General features: G+C 41.9%; 3 protein-coding genes across 5 annotated transcripts; 2 read left to right on the top strand and 1 right to left on the bottom strand.

The window, feature by feature from the left end:
- Positions 1 to 921: 921 nt before the first annotated feature.
- snapin (SNAP associated protein) lies at positions 922 to 5121 on the bottom strand. Its single transcript, XM_027030575.2, has 4 exons — positions 4964 to 5121; positions 2696 to 2742; positions 2462 to 2580; positions 922 to 2185 (listed from the first exon to the last, which is right to left on the bottom strand). The coding sequence occupies exons 1-4, from the start codon at positions 5077 to 5079 to the stop codon at positions 2078 to 2080; spliced, it is 390 nt and encodes a 129-aa protein (XP_026886376.2). The 5' UTR covers positions 5080 to 5121; the 3' UTR covers positions 922 to 2077.
- A 47-nt stretch (positions 5122 to 5168) lies between these two features.
- chtopa (chromatin target of PRMT1a) lies at positions 5169 to 10881 on the top strand. Of its 3 annotated transcripts, XM_027030573.2 has the most exons (6): positions 5169 to 5469; positions 6082 to 6172; positions 7260 to 7410; positions 7718 to 7898; positions 9095 to 9232; positions 9942 to 10881. In XM_027030573.2, exons 2-6 carry the CDS (start codon positions 6108 to 6110, stop codon positions 10139 to 10141), a joined length of 735 nt encoding a protein of 244 aa, XP_026886374.1. In that variant the 5' UTR covers positions 5169 to 5469; positions 6082 to 6107; the 3' UTR covers positions 10142 to 10881. The 3 variants fall into 3 exon arrangements, with proteins under 3 accessions (XP_026886374.1, XP_026886375.1, XP_026886373.2); XM_027030574.2 differs by lacking the exon at positions 5169 to 5469 and having other exon boundaries at positions 6082 to 6462; XM_027030572.2 differs by lacking the exon at positions 5169 to 5469 and having other exon boundaries at positions 6082 to 7410.
- Positions 10882 to 11700: 819 nt separating this feature from the next.
- Positions 11701 to 21257, top strand: si:dkey-222b8.4 (uncharacterized protein KIAA0895). The gene is made up of 7 exons (XM_027030585.2): positions 11701 to 11865; positions 13552 to 14000; positions 16241 to 16384; positions 17672 to 17804; positions 18857 to 19162; positions 19683 to 19780; positions 20138 to 21257. The coding sequence occupies exons 1-7, from the start codon at positions 11841 to 11843 to the stop codon at positions 20294 to 20296; spliced, it is 1314 nt and encodes a 437-aa protein (XP_026886386.2). The 5' UTR covers positions 11701 to 11840; the 3' UTR covers positions 20297 to 21257.
- Positions 21258 to 22213: the final 956 nt, after the last annotated feature.

Genomic DNA, 22213 nt, shown 5'->3' with positions numbered 1-22213 from the left:
AGTAGGAAAGCATGTTAGTAAATCATTAAAAACCACGGATAGAAAAAAATGCATTTGTCAAAAAAGGACAAACTTACCAACACATTAGTTCTAGCTCTGAGTGAATAATCATTTTTAAATCGTATATACTCTATTCACGGGGAAAGATTTTCTTCACTCCTGTTGTGCAGTTGGACTAATATCTAATGATTTGTCTATTTTTAAAATGGATCAGCAACTATGAAAACGTTAATAAATTTCCTAGTAAATACAAGCTAAACCTTATTGTCAAACCTGAACAGAACGGCACGCTGGCTGCCACAATACAATGTTAATATTTTATTTTACCACACTACTGACCTAATATGGCATAACAGAATCAAACATTCCCTCAAGTAACTCTCTTTGCCTGTTTTCCTGGATATTTCCTCTCAGCTGTCTGTTATACATCTGTCATTATTTGAATCACATTTAGGGAGCCCTCCATGTGAGACTTCCTTCTCTTGACCTTTAACCAGGTCAAAAATCCGTCTCTAACCCACACCCTTTGAGGCTAAAATGGGGTCATCTAAAACAGGCTTTCTGCATCTTCAATTACAAAACATTCATTATTTACACAGGAGAGACACATAGCCAACATTTTGCTGCTGATTCAATTATACGACAATCTACTGCTGAGACTGCTCAGATAGTTTAGAGGTATTTTATTCCACCTTAGGTTTAAAATTTTTGGCATCTTGAGCCTAAAACAAGCTAATTTTAAAATTCCATCAGTATATGTCAGTATACCCCTAAATCCCCCTTCCAAAAAGAAAAAGGATTATTATAAGTTCTTTAATATATTGATTTAATTAGGTGGAAATTGTAGCTAACTTAACAAGCCGTGAACAAGCCAAAGTGTCATAGGTAAAAATCTGAGCAAACAGACAAGATGATCACAGGTCAGTTCCAACTGTGACAAACGTATTTTATTTCTCTGTAATTTTAATGCTTTTAATTAAATCATTTTAAATACACATATTTCTCAGACATGAGAACAGGATAGAGATAAAGTCAGAGATAACGGTACATATATTTCAAATGTATTTTGCACATGTGAACTAAGGTTCCCTTAAGCATTTGTGTGAATGTTTGAATTTTACCACACATAAACCAACTAGCCTTGGGGAACGTGTGTGAGGTGCAAGCTGCGATTTTTAATTTTTTTCAGCTGACAGCATTCCCATGAAACTGAATCTACTGTGTCTTAAATGTCTGGAATGCTGGTTTAGAATTCCATGGACCAATTCTTCAGTAGGAAATAGGATGTTTGCATTTCAGTGGCATTTTAGAAAGGATCAGGGTCATGGAACACTACTAAAATGATCTGATATGAAAGCAGCCTAAATCGTAAAGACAAAGAATGACAAAATGATATTAAAAAAACCAAAGTAACAATGTAATTATTTCAGAACTGAAGTCTTTTTACAGATCTTTTGGTCTTTCTTCACATATATGAATTAGAATTAATGCTACGTCCACATCAAAAGCAATGCCAAAACCATTAGTGTGGACATAGTATTACTTGACAACAGTTCACACTAAGGTTAGATTACACTTAACTAAAACACCTATTATTGATGGCACTACTTAACATTAACAAACCCTGAACTTCAGCATTAACAAACCATGTTTACAAAGCAATATATTAGCATTTTCCAAACTGAAATCACACTGAAACCTTCCATGATTTAGTAATATTTCTTGCCTTTGTTCTTCACAGCTTGCCCAAGTTTTCAATCTATTTGGACATTGTTAGTTATGAAGTCTAGTAACACGTTTCATTTTTTTATACTTAAAGCTTATTAATGCTGAGGTTCATGCTTTCTTAAATATTACCTACTCATGATTTTACATTTTTAACATCCATTTGTTAAAAAAGGAGCAGATAATCTAATAAACAGTACCCCACATCAGCTGTTGCTGTGCATAGCCCACATAATGGCTCTGACCAGTTACAATAGCACTGTGTGGCACTTGGCACAGTGTACCAGCGTTTCAGTTCAGTGATATGATTTGGTTCAGTGTAATGATTCAGGTCAATGTTCAGTTCAGACCATCACGGCTTGCTGGGAGGCCGAGTGGAAAACGCTCCGGATGTTTCAAGCATAGTTTTTCTGCGAGCAGTCTCCTTAGCTACATTATGGTTCAACCGCCGTAAGCGCTCCTGTGATGAAGAGGAGAAGAAGAGAAAATAACAGCACAATAATTAAAATAAGAACTACAAATAAACTACACTTTTCCAAATTATTCCTTTTTGCGACTCCACTACACCTGTTCTAGCTCATGAATCGCCTGATAATTAGGTAGGTGGTAAATAAAACCATATCTGCTTCACTCTCACTCACTCTCTCTCGCACGCACGCACACACACACACACACACACACACACACACACACGCACGCACGCACGCACACACGCACACACCAACACAAAACTTACTTGAGCATTCTGCAGTATGTTGTTGACCAGAACCACTCTACGTCTTGCATTAAGCAGTTTCTTAACATACGGATCTAAATCAAGGGCCACCTTCTGGTGTTCATTAATTCTGCATAACTCTGAAATGAAATGTGTGCAGAGAAAAAGCAAATAATTATATCACAAATAATTCAAATAGCTTTTATTATTAGCCAGGTAGTTGTTATTTGCAAGCACCACCATACACACTGTTACCTGCTGCCAAGTTGTCAATATGTTCTCTAAGTTCCACTTGACTCTCTCTGTGTGGAAGAGGATGAGGAAGAGGGGGCGAAGAAGAAAGAAGAAGAAGAAGAAGGTTAGACTTATATAGTACCTTTGAAGATGGTCTACTAGTAGAATTTTAAACAATTTTTCAGTGCCCAGTCTTCATACTCATAGTTAAAACAACATACTCAAACAACAACAGTAGCAGCAAATAAAATGCTTAAAAAACAATAACAAAAACAGGCTTATGTAGATGTATTCAGTGAAGAAGACCAAATGTTTACATATCCAAAGCCTCAGCCAAACATCACAGTTCAAGCTGCTAAATCCCTCAAGAAAATCCAGTTACTCTAGCTTCCACATTCACTGTCTTTCTCCAGAGAACAGCCAACTATCAGAGAACATTGTCATTACCTTGTTGCTGGGTTCACACAACACACAGGAGGACTAATCAGTGGATGGGCAAAGGAATACAACACCATGTTAGTGAGATTATATTAAATACAGACATTAAAAGGCTAATAAAAGTGAAACACCTTCTCAGCCACTCCCTCTGACTGTGACCTTGCAGCAGTAGTGAGGCTTCCAAGAGCTGATGAACCCTAAAGCTGTTTTGCCTGGAGACAACAAACCCTGAGTCACCTGGAGTATTGTACTCCTAGCTGGGTCACCTATGGCAAACTAGTTTGAGGTTCCAGGCTAACAGCGATCCAACAGCTAAGTCCTCAATGGCAGACTTCAGAAAGGCAGAAGACACTCACTGTCTGAACAGCTATTATGGGCTGCAGCGAGGCAGTGATCTCTGGTCGCAGTGGCTTTCCCCTCCACCAGATCAGGGTCAATGACCCCCCCCCCCCACACACACACACTCCACCAGATCAAGGTCAATGACCCCCCATTCCACCAAATCATGGTCAATGATGCTCCCCACTCCACCAGATCAAGGTCAATGATCAAATCAAATGACTCTGGTTTTAAAATTTGCTCATCTGAGCTACATTCTTTTGTAAGTCACTCTGGACAAGAGAGTCCACTACATGGTGTAATTGTAAATGTTGTAAAATAGATTGCTCATTATAGCCTACACGCACATGGCTGTACATTCATTTTAATTCTGAGCTATTTGCAGTTGCCACCTTCAATATGAATAAATAGGAATATACTATTCTGTAGCCCATCAAAAACAATTAATTTGTGATGGCCCTGATATATATATATATATATATATATATATATATATATATATATATATATATATATATATATATATATATATATATATATAATTAATTTAGACTAGCATGCATTTCAGCTGTTCATAGGTGTGTAAAATCATCAGCCAAACAAAATAAGAAATACATTTCATTAACCAAAGCAAAAAAAAATAAAATAAAATCACTAAACATCAAGCAATGTATCATGAGTCAAAGATGTTTATATAAAAGTAATAACAGTTTATGAAAGAATGGTGTGACAGGGAAATTAATGAAACACACACATAAAATAATAAAATAGGTAGGGGCCCAAACAAGAGAATGATGAAACAGTGAAAAAGTCAAAGAAAGTGGTGTTCTATGCCTATAAATATTTCGCAGCATAGTTTATTACTTTATGACAAGTAACCTAGACCATTTACATATTTGGCATTTAGCAGACGCTCTTATCCAGAACGACTTACAAAAGTAGATCGCACTTCCTGCTTATAGCCGTGTATAGAAATACAGGACGGATTGTTCCTCGTTAAGAGATGACAGGTATTACATGAGGTGGGCGGCAACGTTAACATAGAATTAATAGCAAAGCACAATCTATAGCAAAGTAGTGAACTAATATTTAGGAATTCTGCTTTTCATACAGTTTGTTAGACAGCAAGCCCCTAGTTACGGAGGTATTTTACACTCAAACTGCTTGCTCACATTTGCAGGCATATCAGACAGACGTCGTGCCTGATACTAGGAGTAAACAAGCCTGGTTCTCTTGTGTTGTCTTAAGTGAATATTTTTCGCCATATTTTAAAGTCTAAAGAAATCCAAAGTAGCTATGCTAATCAGATAACGTTACTGTAATAAAAATAGTTGTTCATTATTTAACAATATCTAGTAAATGTTACTAAAACATGTTGCTACCTAAATGTGTTTGAGCAGGTTACGAGGACTGAGATGTGCTAACATGTTAGCTAGCTAGCTAGCTCGTCAGTGTAGCTGCCATTTCAAAAACGCGAGTTTAAGGCAAGCCAAAACAGCTGCATTTATTTACCTCACTGAATGCACATGTAGATCAAGCTGCTGAACCGCTGGTTTTAACAGCTGCAAGAGACCTTCTGCAATTGCGTCCTTCCCCGACGGCGTCTCGACGACAGCTAGCGCCGCCATCTTGCCTCCCTTGCCGCAAGGTCGCCTCGCAGTTCTCGCGGTGTGCGACGTGGACACGCGGGACCTTCGTCATCAGCAGTGCCGCCATTTCCCCCCTCGCGCTCGTCCATTAGCCCCATTTTGTGATGAACGAGCAGAGCGACTGTTGCAGCAGCAGCTTTGCGTATACAGGAATCGCCAGGTTTCCGTCGAATATAATCTGTTTTGTTTGATAGTTTTCTGATATATGACAAAAAAGAGGGGCTACATGAAGCCGATTTCAATAAATTAGCTTAATCGCGGATGAGTAGATCGAACCGTTGAGTCCGTTAGCGAGCTAGCAAACACGAGCGTGTAACGTTCACATCAGATCTGCGCTTAACACCATTAATCGACAACTAATCGATCAAAGTAAGTAGCTAAATGTGTTCAGCCGCACTGTGACATGACAAATAGGCTATAACGTTTAGCCAAGTAGCGTTACTGACATGCCAATTACGTCCGGTAACGTTATTTGCTGTGTAGCTAACCTAGCTAAATTAGCTAACGCTAACTAGATTGTCAAAGTCGTTTATGGGCATATAGGTTAGCTAACGAGGTAGCCCACGACGAAGCAGTTTCCATTGATAAAGGGCTATCCTAGTAGCTAGTTAGTTGTACGGGTATATGTAATGATATAATTTAATGCGTTTCTGTAAACATTAACCGAAAATTAGCTATACCATAGCTATTTAGCCAAGTAATTTAGATAGCTAATACATTAGCTAGATAGCTAGTTGAGAAAATCTATCTATGCTAGTTAGGTACCTTGCAAGCCATTTAGCTAACCTAACGATACCTAGCCATGTCTAAAGCCCCCTCTATGTCAATAACTAGCTAGATACAGCGGCTAACTAGCTGTTCGACTGCCTTAAGTGATGTTTTGACAAATTAAGGTTTTTTTTGTCAGCCTTTGTTTTTGTTAATCGTTTTCTCTATTATGGCCAAATTAGTTCTTTCTAACCGTAAAATGTCCTACGACAGGAACAAGGCAGCAAGTCTGAAGAAAAATGAGTTCCCCCTCTACTCAAAAAGTCGTGCTGAAAAGCACCACCAAGGTGTCCCTGAATGAGCGGTGAGGATCCACGCATCCTGACAGCATTATCTCGAGCCCAGGGGGAGCAAACATGCAGAGATACTTAAGGCATGAAGCAGAAAGCCGTGTTCTGTGGAGGTCAATGAGGGGCAGAGACCAGGCCAGACATGGGACGCTATAATGCGCACCGAGTGTGTGTGCTGCTCACTCAACACGGCATCAGTGATACGCTCATGTAGTACTGGTTTTGTGGAAGGTGACCGCTAATAACAGGACACAGAACCGTTGGGTCTCGCTGGTCCTCTTGTGTAAGCAGTGCACACCCTGAGGTGAGAATGTTGGTAATGGTGGTAAAAGGTAAGCGACCTGCACTTGAATGCACTGCAGAAGAACCTCTCCAAATATGGGAACGAAGAGATGAGATTAAGACAGTGGATAGTGGGCATATCCAAGCACACCATCATCCATGTTTCTTGCCCTCTCACCCAAACTCTCTCGCTTAGATGCACCTTTTTCCTCCTCTTCCTGTCAGTCGGTCTTTTCTTGCTCTTCCAAAGAAGGCACCCAGTCCAAGCCTGGACGTGACCAGTCTCCCCCTCCATACCCTTCCCCCTCCATCTTGTGAGCGTCACACAGGAACAGTGCACTTGGTCACGGTCTGGGTTGTAAGTGGCTGGGTTGCCAGACACCCCTCTAGTCCTGGGCTACCTTCCCCTGTGTGAGCCAAGCCTGATGATGCCACACCTGGGTGATGGGGGTCTGTAAGTGGCACTTGTTCTGAAAACAATCTCTTTTTTCATTTGGTTTCTCCTCTTTACCATCAGCTCTGTCTTCTGCTTTTCTCTACTCTTTGATGTTTTTGTTTAGTTCTGCTTAAACCGCTGAAATGTTGGGGTGTCTCCTGACTTTACAGAGAGAGAGTACAAGAGAGCAAAAAAATGGCGTTCACTGAGTTGCTGCAGGTTTCACTGTGGCTGCGTCCATGGCGTGTGAATTTGATTTCCAAACATCCTTTCCTCGTTATCCCCTTCTCCCTCTTTTCCTCCTCTCCCACCCCTTCTCCCTCTCTCTCTCTCTTTCTTTCTCTTCTTCCCTCCTCCTTGCTCCTCGGGTTCTGTTCCGCAAGCTTCACAAATATGATGAAGAACAAGCAGCCGACGGCCGTTAGCATCCGGGCCACTGTGCAGCAGCAGCACATGGCCAGTGCTCGCAACCGCCGCCTCGCCCAGCAGATGGAGAATAGGCCCTCTGTGCAGGCAGCCCTGCAGCACAAACAGGTGAGGAAGGGGAGACCCAGGGCGCAGACCCTGTTTGTGAATCTAGACTTGGGCTGAATATTAAAACACATGAGTTGAATGATTCGTTACTCCAAATGAATGCCAGCGCAAACTGATTAAGTGCCTTGCTTGCTAAGGGGCAGAGGTGGTGGGGTACAAATTAATCCAGATTCATTTGTTTGTTGTGTTAATCTTTGATTCATATATTTTAGTGGAATTAAAAAAAGTAAATCTGTGTACAATGCCTTGTAGCTTCTGCACAGGTTATAATTACACTTTTAGCTAACTTGGTATTTCCTGTCATCAGAGCCTGAAGCAACGGCTTGGGAAGAGCAACATTCAGGCCAGACTGGGTCGGCCCATTGGGCCATTGATGCGGGGGGGTGCAGGAGGGCGTGGCTTCGCTGTAGGAGGACTACGTGGAGCTGCACGGAGCCTGAGGGGGAGAGGAAGAGGTGGCACCATGAGAGGAGCGATGGCACTCAGAGGTGGGCAGCTCCAAGTCTGATTCAGATCAGGTCTGATCAGTAATGCTGTCTCATGTTTTACAGACATGTACTGGTGCTATTCGTATAGCTGTGCTATGTTTTTATACCTCAAGTCAAATATTTATTTGTGGTAGCTGTATCAAGTGTGTTATCTTTATTGCTGTTTTCAGGCACATTGGAAGTGAGAGTAGTGCAAAAATGTTATTTATCTGAGGGTAAAAGCTGTGCTGGGTTACAAGGTCACAGTGTACTGCCACTTTAAGGGTCACAGTCTTGAGTGTCATTACAATTTGAGATAAAGTTGTTTTTTAGAACAATTATCTCAGCACTATAGTGCGAGTTATCAGTTTCATGGTGTTTGTATTGGCACTTGGCTACAGGATGTTTTTCTTTGGAAATTTTACTAACTCAGAATTTTTTCAAGTTAGTAACATTTAATGGGCAGTGGTAGCTCAGTGGTTAAGGTACTTGACTAGTAATCAGATGGTTGCCAGTTCAAGTCACACCACTGCCAAGTTGCCACTGTTTGGTCCCTGAGCAAGACCCTTAACCCTCAATTACTCAAGTTGTACTCAGTCAGAATTGTAAGTCAGCTAAATGCCAGAGAATGAAATTGGCTGCTTTTTCTGGTTGTGGCGATGGCCAGCAATTGTTACTCTTGGTTCCATGGAGGAGAGTTTTGCAATCTCACTGCTGCTCTCTGCAGTTGTCTTGGAACCTTAAGCCCACCCCCAAATATTTGGACCATTTTTATTGGTCCAGTCCATTGTTTTATGGCATCCCTCCTCCATGTTAAGGGCAGTTATAGCGCAGCTGTGCTGACCAACCTGTGGATGCCTATCCTGAGATGTGCCATGTGTTGGAAAGGGGGTACCAGCTGGGTTTTTACTGCTGTTCCACTGTGATCTCTGGCCACAAAGGTTAAATGGCAACACACTGATGGGGAAACGTGCTCTTTAAGTGATTTCTCAGTGCTGGTTCCATGTTCATTTACTTTGTAAAACAGCCCCCCCCCCCCCGACCACATACAGGACAAGAAACTTGCTATCTAGGCCTAGTTACGCTGCGTGACTTCTTGGTTGTTTTTACATATTTTGTTATTTCTGTGTGTATTGAAAACTTCAGACCGTTGTCACCTCCCTAACCCCTTCACCTGGAGGTCATTTGTTTGAACTTTAGCCGTGCTTTGTTTGCAGGCGTGGGCCAGCTGAAGGGCAGAGGGGCAGCCGGGCGCATGGGGCTCCGCCGAGGCATGCGCCAGAGGGGCGGAGCCACTGGGAGAGGAGCTGTTCTGGTTGGCCGAGCAGTAGGACGTGGAGCACCTGGAGCCCGAGGTGAAGAACTGGAAAATTTAACCATTGTTTTGTTTTGCTTTTTTTTTTACCCTGCTGATGAGTTACAGTTAAGGTAAAAAATTAACCCCTTTAAGAAATTGAGTAAAATCCTTAGATTTTCAAAGAAAATCAGCAGTACCATATAATAACTTCCAAAAATATAGGGAAAAAAGATCCATTATCTTAAGTATTTTACTGATGCACTGATCTGAAACAGGGGGAACAAAAATGACAAGGAAAAAATGCTAACAATTCTGACAGTTAATCAATGGTGCAATTTTTGCATGGACTTTTATCTTGAGCTCCCACCATATATTCTCTAGGATTGAGATCTGGGCTTGAGAGCCACTCCAGGACCTTGATTTTGGTGTCCTTCAAAAGCTTTTGGAGCAATGTGGGGGTGTGCTTTGGGTCCTTGTGTTGCTGCGAGTCAACATAATGTTCTTTATTCACGGCCCTGGGCACTCATACAAGGTTCCCTGTCCCTGAAGCAGAAAAACTTCCCACAACATTGTGCTCCAACCACCATTTTTCACTGTGGGGGCTGTGTTTTTCATGTTCAAGGTCTTTCCTTCACCAATCACAGCTGAAAAAAACTACCATACAACAGAGTGATAAAACAAAATAGCCACTCAAAAAAACCACAACATCCAACCATGTTTAATTTTTCTTTGTGCTCAGCTTAAGTGATGGTGAACTTGCCTTTCAGGGCGTGGAGGTCTGCGGGGTCGAGGGAGTTTTCTTGGACGGAGCCGTGGTCGGGGCAGAGGCAGAGGAACAGGCCGCCCCACTGTGACAAGGGAGCAGCTGGACAATCAGCTGGATGCCTACATGTCCAAGACAAAAGGCCACCTGGATGCTGAGCTGGACGCATACATGGCCCAGGCAGACCCTGAGAGTATGGAGTGATTGTGACTGTGCTCTGTGAACTGCAGGCACACAGACTGATGCATTTTATGATGTCAGTTATCCCAAACGGACAGCTGTAACAGTCATGGGCATATAATCCTGAACTTCCAACATTATCCCACTGACATTTGGGCTGAAAAGTGTCCACAAAGGTACTTTAGAGATTTGTATACACAAACCTGTGTTAAGCTCTTCTGCTTCTGTTCCATAGCAGTGAGCAGGTAATTTGAAACCTAATACAGAAACAGCCTTAGAGCAAACCTTTGGTAGAAGTGTTGATCATAGGGGGGTGGGGGGGCTTTTGTTGGATATTGTTAAAGCTTGTGTGCTCTGTAGCTGAGCTTATCCTGTCTTGTAAACAAGATATACTTTGCAGAGGTTATGTATTACAAACCTCCAAAATGAAACAGACCCAGTATACCACTATCTTAAGTCCCTTCCTCAGTACAATATCAGCCTTTGGAATTGTAAACAGGACTTTAAGGAAAAGGGGGATATCTTGGCTGGTTTATTTTGATACAGGCTTTGTCCCTGAATAAATCAAACTGATTTTTCCCTTCCCTTTTATTATAATGGTATGTTCTTGTGACATGGCAGAGTTTTAGCTTTGGGGTGATGTTGAATCTTCTTTTAAAGAACTGTCGAATGCAAAATATCCTGAAGTCTACAAATACCCTGAACCCACCTTCCGTTTTTACTGTTTTGGCTTTTAATAAATCTTGGCCTTGATGGACCAAAAACGTGCTTCTTCTTGACTTAAATAATAAATATCCAACTAAAAATAAGTTGATTTGATATACACGGTCAATATGCGTTATGCCCTTAAGTTTTGGTGCTGTATATATTTTTAACAGGAAGGCATGAAATCAGAGCAACTATCCAAACATCTAAAAAAAATTCTGAAATGGCCCTAGAGTGTAAGGACTCTTGTGCAATTTAAAAATACTGAATACCTTTCTACAGTTGTATACATAAATGCTAATGTTAATAAGTGAATGTCAGTTTTAATAATGGGGTTCCTCAGTTGTTAGGCTGCACACCACCGATCAGTTCCTAAATTAGCTCGGCTCCCAATATCGTTGAATGCATGATGATAGCGAAAAGTACTATTGCTTAAGTATAGGTTGGCTGGAGATGTAATGCTACTTAAATTGAAGGATATCGTTTTATCACCGTTTACTAACAGCATGTTATTAAATACAAGTATTGTTGCAAACAATTTGCTGATGGGATGAAATATAGTTGAACTCCGCTAGGTGGTGACATCGAGAGGCACAGTATTAACTGCACAAGTGCTCAGAAAGTCTTCTAAACTTTAAAATGCTATTTTATATAACTATTTGTACTGCGATATATATATATATATATATATATAAATAATTTTATCCAGTCTAAATTTGATGTCTTCGCAATTTCTAAACTGACTCACTTTTCACACGCAAGCTGTGGAGTTTATTCTTCTTCCCGTAAACGTCGATTTACGTAAGTGACGTGGTGACGTCCGTTGTATTACCATGGCAACAGTTGGCGCTATAAAACGAAGCCTTGAGGATGAAAGTACCGGGATGGGTGGTACGTGGCCTCTGAGATCAACACACCGCTTTTATCCACCAGCTGGGGATGGTTTATTTAGCTGAAATAGTGAAATCGTAGGTGCTCTCACCTCTACCCACTAAAATATATTTCACAGAGAGATGCAATGCTGGAGTCAATAAAAGTTACCAGTAAGTGGTTTGTATTAGTTTATAATGTGTCCATGTGATGTGTTCTGTAATTGGTTGGTTACATAAACCTGCTTTGTTATTCAGTGTTCTGATTATATAAACTTATTGCACCTAAAACCTGAAAAAGAATGGCAAAGACTAATCAATTTCAATTAAACTGGGAGATTTAGAAAATGTACATCTATATCAAACAGAAATTTGCATACAGATCTTCTAAACATACTTATACAGGTAAACCCTTGCCTGCTAGTCCAGGACAGGCTCATGCAGACTACCAATCATGGCATTTCATTTGCAAATTAATTTGATTAATTAATTGAATGTTAGATCTGGAAGAGATTTGAAAACATTACAAACCCAGGGATCCAAGGACAGTCTAACACTTTAGCAGATTTGCTTAGACATGCTGTTAATGTGTGGAACATAAATAGCACATTAAACCCTGTTTATATGGGCATGACATCAAACATGCCATGTCAAATACATTTAAAAGTTGTCTGTATCTTAGTTTTGTGTCATCATTTCACATCACAATACTTCACTTGTTGGCATAAGTAAAATAATGAACACTGACCTGTCTGCTTTGCAGTGTCCTGAACTGTGTGGTGAATCAGTATTCATGTACAACTCTGTGTGGTGAATCAGTATTCCTGTACAACTCTGTGTGGTGAATCAGTAGTCCTGTACTGTATGGAGAATCAGTAGTCCTGTAAGTGGATCGGTAGTCCTGTACTGTTTGGTGAATCAGTAATCCTGAACAGTGTGGTCAATCAGTAGTCCTGTACTGTGTGGAGAATCAGTTGTCCCGTAAGTGAATCAGTAGTCCTGTACTGTCAGCAGTCCAATACTGCTCTTCACTGCCCTGTGGTGACCTGAGGCTGTGCCTGCAGCACTCTGCATTTCCCGCTGTGCGAACCCCTCAGGCTCCTTTTAATGAAACAGGGCATAGTGTTTTCAAAGAGATACTGATAGTTATCACCATTAACTAGTCCAAAATCAGTGTATATGATGTTCCAGGTAAAAGTATCAGGACAGCTCCTATTTATATGCTGAAACTGCATTCTGGTCTGACCTGCTATAGCTGAGTCTGTCTCAGTTCCTCTCACAGTGGAACACTTTTTTTTTTTTTTTTAAGAGAGTGGGGTTATTTTGGTTTGCACAGTCAACAATCAGATTTGCTCTGGTGGGTTAGTGTAGTGAATTAGCCTCTGTAACAGGCCCCTATACACTTCTATAATGCCAAGATCTGTTTCTTGGCTTTTGTTTAAGATGGAACTGCATGAATGTGGAGATTACGTTTCCAGGGCAATGAGGACACAACACAACACAAACAAACAGCATAGCAAGTGAGACAAAGTCCTAGTGATATGCTTTGTTTCCTGTATTAGGCAGCATGTTAGCCTATAGCATCCCTTTTGCTAATATCTTCTTTAAACAGGCCACAAAGTCTTGTATTTGAGCATATGTTAGTAGTGACATGAGAAGGGCTGTGAGGGACTTTTCTGGACCAGGTCTCATCCATCCTGAGTATACAAAAAGCTCAAGTGTTTTTGCATTGCATAAAATGCACATCCAGTGCAAAGCCCATCTGCTGTCTACAACACATTCACCATAGATAATAACAATTCTGAGGATGCATGCAGTCCCATTGTTGTTCTGTACATTGAGTGCAGCATTTCTCTCCAGAGCTCTTGCATTGGCCGGAGATGGAGATGACCAGGCAGTGTGTGCTGAGTCCCCTGGGGAACTCCTACAGGTGGCCCAAGAGAACACAGCACCTCTCCTCCGCGAGCCAGGACTATGGGGCCTACAGCTGCTCTCCTCCCCCTCCACAGGGGAGGGGCTTAGCCCTTCAGGGGCATCCTATTGGTCTGTGCCCTCGCCCCATCAGCATGCCCAAGAGGGCTTGCATCAAACTCCCCAAGCTGGCCAAAGGCAGAAGGGCGCAAGACGGGAAGAATTCGGCAAGGAAGCCGTGCATTCTCTCGGCGATTAAACCCTCCAATGTGGACAGCGAGAAGATCAAGTTCTTCAAGTCAGACTTTACATATAATCCCCAGTTTGTGTACAGCAGCCCAGTGTCTCCGCAGGTGCTGGAGAAGCACAACACCGCCTCGGATCGTTTCCTCACCCAGGTAGGAGACCCAGAGAGAAGACACCCCTGCCTCCCCACTGCCGAGCTGACCCTGGGTCTGCCTCTGCTGGAGGACCCAGGCCCTGAACAATGTCAGCCTGTCCCAAACATCAGGGCAAAGATGCAGCTGATCTGTTTCTCATCTCTTCTATTGTCTTTTTCCTTTTTCTTTTCTGTCTGTCTGTCTTTCTGTCTCTCTGTATGTATGTATGTATGTATATATGTATGTCCAACCATATCTCCCCTTTCTTAAACACAATCTTCTTTTATAAATATTTTGTGCTTTTGGGTTTTTTTTCCACACACCATTACTAAAGTGAGGGAGATAATTCAAACAAGGTCTTCTTTAGAGTCTTCTTCTTTCTTTGGAGGTAAGAGGCTCGAAACATTTTGTTCCTTCAAGTTATACTTAAACCTGTAAATGATGGCTAGATTAAAAAAAAATATATATATATGTTTTGTCTGGGCAGGAATCCAGCAGCCTGTCTCTTGGAGGTGAATAGGAGTGTGTTATAACAGTGGGTGTGATTAGGTCAAGAACTATGACAAGAGAAGAAGCTTCAAGACAACAGTAATGCCATCATGAGTTTCCATGCATTAATCTATATCACATGAGTCTCAATAGTCTGTGGAGCTGGACACAAAAATTAGGTTAGCTTATGTGGCTGAGGTTTGTAAAGTGAGTTTGTAAAGTAAGTTTGTAAGTTTGTTTCAGGATTTCAAACCATCGTAGCAAACAGCAGTTCAAATTAGAGCCATCATGAAAAGGACAGTTAACCACTGAAGATTGTGATCACTTCAGTTCCTATTTATAATTAAGGTGCTTTCACCTTTGCACACAATAAATTTGAAACTAGTTTCTGTGCTGAATGAATCGTCTTTACCTAGACCTAAGCAGCGCAGGAAGTTTGGTCAGCGCTATCGTGTTTTACCTGCCTTACTCACCAGGTTTAATTTTACACACCAAGAGAGAAGAAGTGCAGTGATTTGGACATTAATGTTTCAGACCCTGAGATTTCCCGTTAACCCAATTGGACTGCCTGGCTCACCTCTGTGGTTAACAGATCATCACACAATGTGGCATGAGCTACTTCCTAGAGGGCAGTGGCAGGTAAAGTTAATGGAATAACATGGCTCCAGTGTGAATGGGTGGGCTTACAGCACAACACGAGGCAGTGGGCATACATGGCTTTGGTCCTTAGAGATAGATGGTAGCAGCTGTTCTCTCCACTTTGCAGAGTGATGGCCATCCCCTAGTAAGTGGGTTATTTTGTAACACACTCTCTACAGAACTCATCAGAGGTTGTCCACATAAAATCTGAGGGTTAGGGTTAGGGGTTGATGTTATGGTTAAGTGTAAGGGGTTAGAGAAAATTTGAGGCTGGTTGACCCTCCAGCTCTCCATTTGGCAGCTACTGGAGATGTGTAGAGCCTGGCCGTGTCAATCTGATAGGGCTGATATGCAATGAAGAGACTTGAAAAATACTGGCATGTGGAAAGAACTACATTTGATGAAATAGTAAAAATATTTCAAAGCTTTGCTTATTTGACAATGTGATTCTGATATTCATATCATGTAGTCTGAAGTCAAAATATTTAAATGGTAGTTTTAGCAAAAGAGAAACATTTACCTCTGTTATTCTTTCTTGTGTCTCTGGAGTGTATGTATGTGTGTGTGTCTGTGCGTGCGGCAACCAAAAATAATTTCTGTAATGACCTTAATCCACTATAGCAATTGTCTCAGCAATTTTCTCCGAGTTCTGACTGCAGTATGGATTGCTCCATGGTGGTTGACATATATCTTCATCATCGTCTTCAGTTCAGTGTAGTGGGATGCTGTAGGACGTTTGCTGTTAAACTGAAGAAATGAAAAAAAAAATCATATATGATGATGATGATGATTATATTGTTTTCATTTGAAGTCTATATGCTAATTCAATACCCCAATTTTTTTTAAGTGGGGTCATGGGGATTTTATAGACCTCTTCCAAGTGTTACTTCACTAACCACTGTTTACTTATTTCTTCTTTCCCTTTTTCTTTTTATCCATCAATCTTTGTTTCCCTCCATTTCTTCCCCCACTTAAACAGAATGCTCTATTTGTATAGCTTTCTAGAGAGATTTATTAAATCCATAATACAAATACAAAAGATCTGAAAAGTGCTTTCTTTTCACAAATGTTTTACAAATGTTTTTTACAAACGTTTCTCTCTCTCGGGTGGGTCAATGTTTTTGTCCCAGGCGGTGCGAATTATGGAACTGGCCCTTCACAAGTACGGCACTTATGAGAAGTTTGAGCAGGCTACTGGGGGTAACCTGCTGACCAAGAACCAAATCTGGTCTCACGTGAAGAAATACATGGAGAAAGAAGGGTGTGTAGGAGAGGTAAGATGAAGCCTCACTGAGGTCTGCTGAGAATGGCAGAGAATCTAGACTGACACCAGCCCTGTTCTGCTAATCTAGATGCTGATTACAAAAGTTTAATGTAAATGTCTACAATACAACGGGCAGAAAGTCTGTAGAAGATGTCACACTGACTCCGTTGTTTCAGTACGCAACTTCTTCAGTGCAATGTTGTCTTGTTTTCTAGACTAAAATTTATCTAAATGTATCTGCACTTGGACACTTGCACTTTGATGCTTCAGAAACCAACACAATATCAGGTCTCAGGCTCGTCTCAGGGTGGTCTCTTTGATGGTCTCAGGGAGGTGTCTCTGATGTTCTCTGGGAATCAGACTGATCCTCATCTGTTTCAAAGAGCGCTACTGCTGCCTTTGGCGGGGGTTTCTTCCCTACTCTGACAAAATGCCACTGATAGCCTTGCTGGCTGGACGAACTTGGCTGTGTCTTTGCAGGTGGTGTCAGCAATAGCCTTCATTAGCTGGTTATGCCACCACATGTAGCGACCTTCATCCGTCACCCTGAAGCAGCTAAATATGTGCTTCAGTGATCCTTTCAAGGCATAAGGTACGTGCTGATGAGTTGACCTTCCCTGAGCCAAAGAGGCTGCCACTGTGCTTGATCTGACGGACGTCACCTTGTGTACAGGTGTGATGCTCTGGAAACTGTAGGCCTTACACAACCCACCTGTATGGGAACAGACCGTGTTCTCCACAATTTTATACTTTTCTTAGACACACACGTGCAAAAAGGATATACTCTGTACTCGGTAACTTATGAAAGTGCTATGGAAATGAAATCAAAAGCTGTGCCAGTTAGTTGCAAGAAAAAAGAAAAACTTGACAAGCTTCAATGTGCAAAATAAATATACAACACACACACACACACACACACACACACACACACACACACACACACACACATATATATATATATATATATATATATATATATATATGTGTGTGTGTGTGTGTGTGTGTGTGTGTGTGTGTGTGTGTGTGTGTGTGTGTGCTACAAGCAGACAGTAACAGTGAGTGTGTTTGTTCAGATTTGTCAATCTAAACAAGGCATTCAGTTTAATGTATTCAAAACCTTTCTACTCAAAACTTGATTCTCTAAAGAAGGCTTCAGGAGAAAGAATGTTATTTATTACAAAAACAGCTGAATGCTTTGAGCTGACCAGTGAAATGTGTCTAGTAACAGAAATGCTGTCTGAGCACTATAAACAATCAAAGGAAATCTGTGTTGGGATGTGTGTTTATACCTTTGCAGATTGTAGTACATGTGACAGATGACCTGCTCTCCAGGGCCTCTATGACTGTACTGCAAGGCAGACCTACTCTCTCCATTAACGTGAACACTGCCAGGGAGCACTGGCTCGAGGGCTTGCTTAGACATGAGATTGGTGAGCAAATGTGTGTGTGTGTGTATACATGTATTTTTTGGAAACATCACCTAGTAACATAGAGCCTGTATCTTTAATCCTGCAAAATAACCTGCTAGTATTCTGTATGACGGTCAGAAACAAATACAGCCATATTGATAATGGGGTCTGTTTGCTTCTCCAGTCTGAGTTTGGACTCTCATACTACACAACAGCACAGGGAAATTAGAATTGGAGGAGGATTTAGACAAATGTTTCACAGCTTAGTCTTATTGGTAACACAGAGTCCACATTTCCATCATGTCCTTGTTCCCAGCACAGCTGCAGGTTCAGGTGTGCTGGGGTTGGGAGTCGAAATGGGGACTGTCTGGAGGTCCCATTCAGGAAGCAGACTTGTCTGCTTTTTGACTGCACGGTGTCTTATTATGTACAGACCGCAGGTAGGGTGCAATAGGAGGGGCTGGTCACTGAAGTGCAGCTAACACAAGACCCCTTGTAGACCCCTGTGTGTGTGTGTGGCCCAACACACACTGAATTAAAATTCTTTTGAATGGTCAGAAAAGAGACTGAAGTCTTAAAGGCCACAGCTTTGTGCTGCTTTTTCTTAGTCTAACGCATCTAATTCTCACGAAACAGCCTGACAGTGAGCTGATGTGTAAAATTCAGGAAAAAGCACAGGGTCAGACTAACATTCAGAAGAGTCACTTTGTTGTTTGTACCCAACAACCCAACTCAACACATTTGACTGAGTGGTACTAGAAGGTATGATAAATAGCATATGATCAATGACATATGTGTTCAGATGAGGGACATTTTTATCCTGTGCTGTTTCACACCAGTGTGTGTTGTGGGCTTCTCAAGAAGCTGTGGTTTAACACCTCTAGGAGTTTCAAATGGCCCATAAAAGAAGGAATTTTACTGTCTATTTATGACTGACAGTGGTATCTATGGATGACAGAGGTTAACTATGCGGTTCTCTGTGGATTCAGAGTGGATACCTATGGCCTGACTGTGCTTATCCATGGACTCATCCAACGTTATTAGTGGCTGATTCGATCTACCTGCCTCCTCAGGCACCCACTACTTCCGAGGCATGAACAACAGACTGCAGCCCTGGGGCCAAGGAGCGGGACGGCAGCGTCTCAACCTGCATCCGCTCAACCCCACTGAGGAGGGCCTAGCAAGCATCCACAGTGTGCTGTTCCGTCCCGACCCGCTGCTGTGGCGTGCCGCGCTGCTCTACTACACCGTGTACCACGCCAGCCGCACCTCCTTCTCACAGCTCTTCCGCGACCTAGGCCAGTTCGTCCGCGACCCGGTCACGCGCTGGGACTACTGCTTGAGGGCCAAGCGTGGCCAGACTGACACGTCGCAGCCAGGTGATACACTACCGCTCCTGAGGGCTTGGATGATTAATAAAATTTGTTTCAAAAGCATGATTTAGAGTGGTGATTTTTCAGATGGTGCCTTTTTAATGTTATTTTCAGCAGCGCTGCTGACATTTTTGACAATTTTTTTATTGATTTTAAATAAGTATTATTATTGTTTTACTATGCCGCAATCATTCTGTAACAGTGTAGACTAAATAAACATTTGTAGAAATTGCATCACTTCATCTTATCCTTTCTATGTAGGTTTTCAAGATACATATACAATTACATTCAGCAAATCAATTATACTTCATATTAATACTGTAACCCATGCACACCCCTCTTGTAGAGCACAGAACTTACAAATGTAATTACAACTTTAAATCACATATAGGTGAGGAAAATCACAATTCAACACTTTCCCCACACGGTTCAGGGTTAGTTGCCAGGGGGGGTTCCACAGACACTGGTACGAGGACATTAGTGGTTGTGCTGATCAGTGGTATCGGTTATGTTCTCTGATTTCCAGGCTGTTTCAGTAAAGACCAGGTTTATCTGGATGGAATCCTGAAAATACTGAGGTATAGACAGAGGATTGACTTCCAGCTCCTCACTGCCCTCGGGAAGGTCCGTCTAGGCTATTTGTTACATACTTTATACATTTTCCACAACATTGTTTTCCTGAGTCAGTTTTATTTAGACAAATCTCAGGTAAGCTTATGAATGGTGCAGGGAACATCCAGCAATGTTATGTGTGTGTAGAGGGGCATGTGTGGATGAGTGTGTATTTGGAAGGGTAGTGTTGCTGTCTCTACACACTACTGTAGTGTCTGTGTTCTGAAGATGTACTCTGCAGATGTGAAGTTGTTGGTCATGTATTGTGTGCACAATGGTCTTCTATGTCCTTTCAGGCTGGTGATCGTGTGTGTGTGTGTGTGTGTGTGTGTGTGTATGTGTGTGTGTGTGTGTGTGTGTCCCCTCCAGGTATCGTACGAGGACGTGGAACGGCTGAAGGGCCTGGCTGTGATGGAGCATGTGCGAATCCCACACTTCTTGCAGAACCAGGCACGGTACACTGAGCAGCTCCACAAGATCATGGAGGTCAACCAGCTAACAGATGAGGAGCTACGCACACTCATCTGAGCATGCTCAGAGCTACCAGCGCTCTTCTGAGCATGCTCAAACCGTACCATCCCCACTTAGAACAGCTGCGCCCAATAACTACCAGCAACTCCGAACTTTGAAGGTTATCGTGGCGATAAATTTCCTCTCTCTCAATCGACACTGAACGTAGTCATGTACTCTCACCTGGTGCTTTTCTGATGAATGCATTTACTCTCCCCAAGGTTATTTTCCATGGTGTCTTCATGCTTACTGTCCTTTCTGTTGTCACCGTCATTCAAAGATGTGCAGATATAGCCACAGGCACGTGTTTGGAGATGAACATGTCCTTTTATTTTTTTACTGCATACCTGCGTTGACACTGTGTAGCTTGTTCTCGGCTAAAGTCATGTACACCTTGGTTTGGCAAAATTCATTATGACTGTCTTTATTTTCCCTGCACTGGCTGGGTAGTGGTAGGTACTACCTTGGTACATGCTGTTCAGGAAGTTAGCTGGGGGCGGTGTTCCAAATTAGTGAGTGAAGCCATTTTTGAAGCTGCTATGGTTTTTCATTTGTGTAGTGCTTTTTGAATCCTGTGTGCGGAATCCTGACTCTTTTAGATGACTGGTAGTGGGTGGTGCTGAATAAATGCACATTCTTGTTGTGATTTTGATTCCCATCAGCACTTACTATGATTTTCCTGTTTTCTGAGATTTATGACTCTTTGACCATTACATTCCATCTCCTTGTAGACGGAAATTTCCAGAAGCTCCAGAAAGTAATTAAAAATATATATATATATTAGCATGGATTGTCCTTTCATGACCAGTTGTTAACAGAGGTTACACTGTTGTACACTTTGTGTCTATGACTACACTAAGGTGGAACCTTTGTGCTGGTCATATTTTCACCAATAGTGGGAAGTTCATTGTTCACTACCTGAAGCTCCCGCCAGTGAGAATTCACTGCTGTGTGAACTGTGGTGTGTGGCCTGCTTTGCTGTGTGTGGAAGTGGAGTCAAACCCTAATAAAACATCCACACCCAGTGGTCTCCAGTGCTCATTTCCTTATGTTGACGTGTACACGAAGACCAGAGATAAGGTGCATAATATAATCAACAAAACAGCAGTGAAGGGAAGACAGATATCCAATGACTCACATGCTCCTGCAGTATAACACGACAACCAGCAGAGGGCATTCACATATTTGCACCAAGGAAGAGTTGAGCATGTTGGGTTTATGGGCACTTCCCAGCACGCATTGCTGAAATTTTAAAAATAATGAATTAAAAAAAAAAAAAAAACTGTTGAAAGATAATGTATACAGACCACTGTCCTATCCACATACAGGTAAAGGTAATTCAGACAGTTGAATATGGCTGCTGACAGTCTGAGTGTAACAGACTAGACTACTGCAGTTTTGTTTCTGTTCTGTAGTTCAGCTGTGGCTCACAGCCTGGGCATATCAGTCATCCTATTTACTTAGAAAAGCATGATGCAAGAAGAAGGAAAGAAGAAAAAAATATTAAGTTAAATATTAATAAGCACCGTTAGTCAAGCATTATACTTGAAGGATACTCAGGAAGAGGTTCGATTCTTCATTTCAGCTCTCGCTTGCCTTCCATCGTCTCCTCTCCTCCCTTATCTACACACTCGCAGACAATCGGCACTTCTAATCCAGAGGTGGGTTTGAAGCCTTGGTGTAACCAACAGAATGTGTGCAGCATAAAAAATCCTTGAGGAACGCAACAGTCTCACAACTTAACTTTAGCAGCAGTTGATTGAGGACAGAGGGCTGTACTGATGAAGACAGACAACAGTGGTTCACCTGGAGTTCAGCAAACAACAACACCCCTCGTTATCTGCAGCGGAGCCTCCGGCCAGAGCTGCCTTGATTCATTTATGTGAGCAGTGGACACAACAGAAGTCTGCCACAGTATGAACTACACAGTCCAAC

The sequence above is a fragment of the Electrophorus electricus genome, chromosome 8 (genome assembly GCF_013358815.1).
Source record: "Electrophorus electricus isolate fEleEle1 chromosome 8, fEleEle1.pri, whole genome shotgun sequence".
NCBI lineage: Eukaryota > Metazoa > Chordata > Actinopteri > Gymnotiformes > Gymnotidae > Electrophorus > Electrophorus electricus.
This window is presented reverse-complemented; position numbering and strand designations above follow the sequence as displayed.